Source organism: Capsella rubella, unplaced genomic scaffold (genome assembly GCF_000375325.1).
Source record: "Capsella rubella cultivar Monte Gargano unplaced genomic scaffold, Caprub1_0 scaffold_1, whole genome shotgun sequence".
NCBI lineage: Eukaryota > Viridiplantae > Streptophyta > Magnoliopsida > Brassicales > Brassicaceae > Capsella > Capsella rubella.
In genome coordinates, this window is record NW_006238923.1 from 15,497,148 (window position 1) to 15,498,348 (window position 1,201).

Sequence of the window (1,201 nt, forward strand, 5' to 3'; positions counted from 1 at the left end):
GTAATAGGTTTCTTGATTTTGGAGATTAGGTGTTAAGTTGAAAGTGTGGATTTTGTAATCTGATTGATTAAGTAGAAGGCTTGGATAATGTAGTTGGTTTTGTGGTCTTGAGATTAGACATTGCTTTTGCTTTAGTAACTTGAATTGCTCAATTGCTAATTTCTTTGGCTGAGTGAGAACCCCTTTTGTTCTTCAATGCGACTGCAATTGTCTTTGTTATTGAAAGATATTTTCGTTTCTCCTTTTTATTGTAGTTTCCAGCATTGGCTACAGGGGAAAGTGGTGAGAGTTTCTTGAATTGTCAAGTGTTAACAACGCTAGGATGCAGGGAGAGAGGGCTAGTCTCGGTTCTTTATCAGAGGCTTTGAACTTTGAGCATGGTTCTACATCTAGTAATGCTGTGATAGATCAGCAAATTCGTTGGGAGAATAGTCACAGTTATGATAATAGATTGCGGGATTTCATGATTTCAAATACTAATACGAATCCTACTACTGCAAATTCCGTTTATCATGAGCAACGCGACTTACACAGGTTTAACATTGGGGAGGCTAGCTCTAGTGGTACGAAGAACGATGTCACTAGTCATACTGAACAATGGAAGGGTATTGGACGTTTAGAGGAACATAGAAATGACCAGCTTGAGTTGAGCCCTTTGTTTCTGCTACCATCTAGTGGCAATTGTGCTGTTCGGAATGTCAATCTTAATGCAGAATATAATGAGCATCTTGAGGATATGAATCAGGTCACAGGTCATCCTGGTCTTTTTGAGGATAATGGACTCAGGTCTAGGCTTATCCCAGATAACAGTGTTACTGTGGGTTCCTCTGTAGATGGGCGTCGTGCATGTTTTAAAAGAAAAGCTCTTGATGCAAGCATTGGTCAGTCTTCTTCAAGCGGAGCTTTCCGTGAGTTCCAGCGTGGAGAATCAAGTTCTTGGATCTCAGCTCCTTCGGATTATAGCCCAGTAATGGCAACAACTCAACTAAATATATCTCTTGATCATGGTCGAAGGGGTTTGGTATCTGGTGCTGTTCCAAATCAATCTACTCCTACCATCACAGAGAGCTCTAGTAGAAATTACTCTATCCGGGTTAATCCCACCGATCAACAAGAAACTGTAAGCCCATCGGTCTTTGCTGCAGGAAGTGTTCTCAGACGACCGGTTGTTCCATCCTTGAACTCACCAGGGCTTCTACAA

The 1,201-nt window shown here is 41.4% G+C and overlaps 1 protein-coding gene across 2 annotated transcripts in view; it reads left to right on the forward strand.

The window, feature by feature from the left end:
* Positions 1–1,201, forward strand: part of LOC17898128 (probable E3 ubiquitin-protein ligase RHG1A) — a 3,899-nt gene that overhangs the window by 712 nt on the left and 1,986 nt on the right. For both annotated transcript variants that reach the window (XM_023789549.1, XM_006304837.2), the window contains exon 2: positions 255–1,201. This exon is cut by the window's right edge and continues 708 nt beyond it. In XM_023789549.1, coding sequence (XP_023645317.1) covers positions 323–1,201 — 879 coding nt within the window. In that variant the 5' untranslated portion in view covers positions 255–322. The remainder of the gene's footprint in view (positions 1–254) is intronic.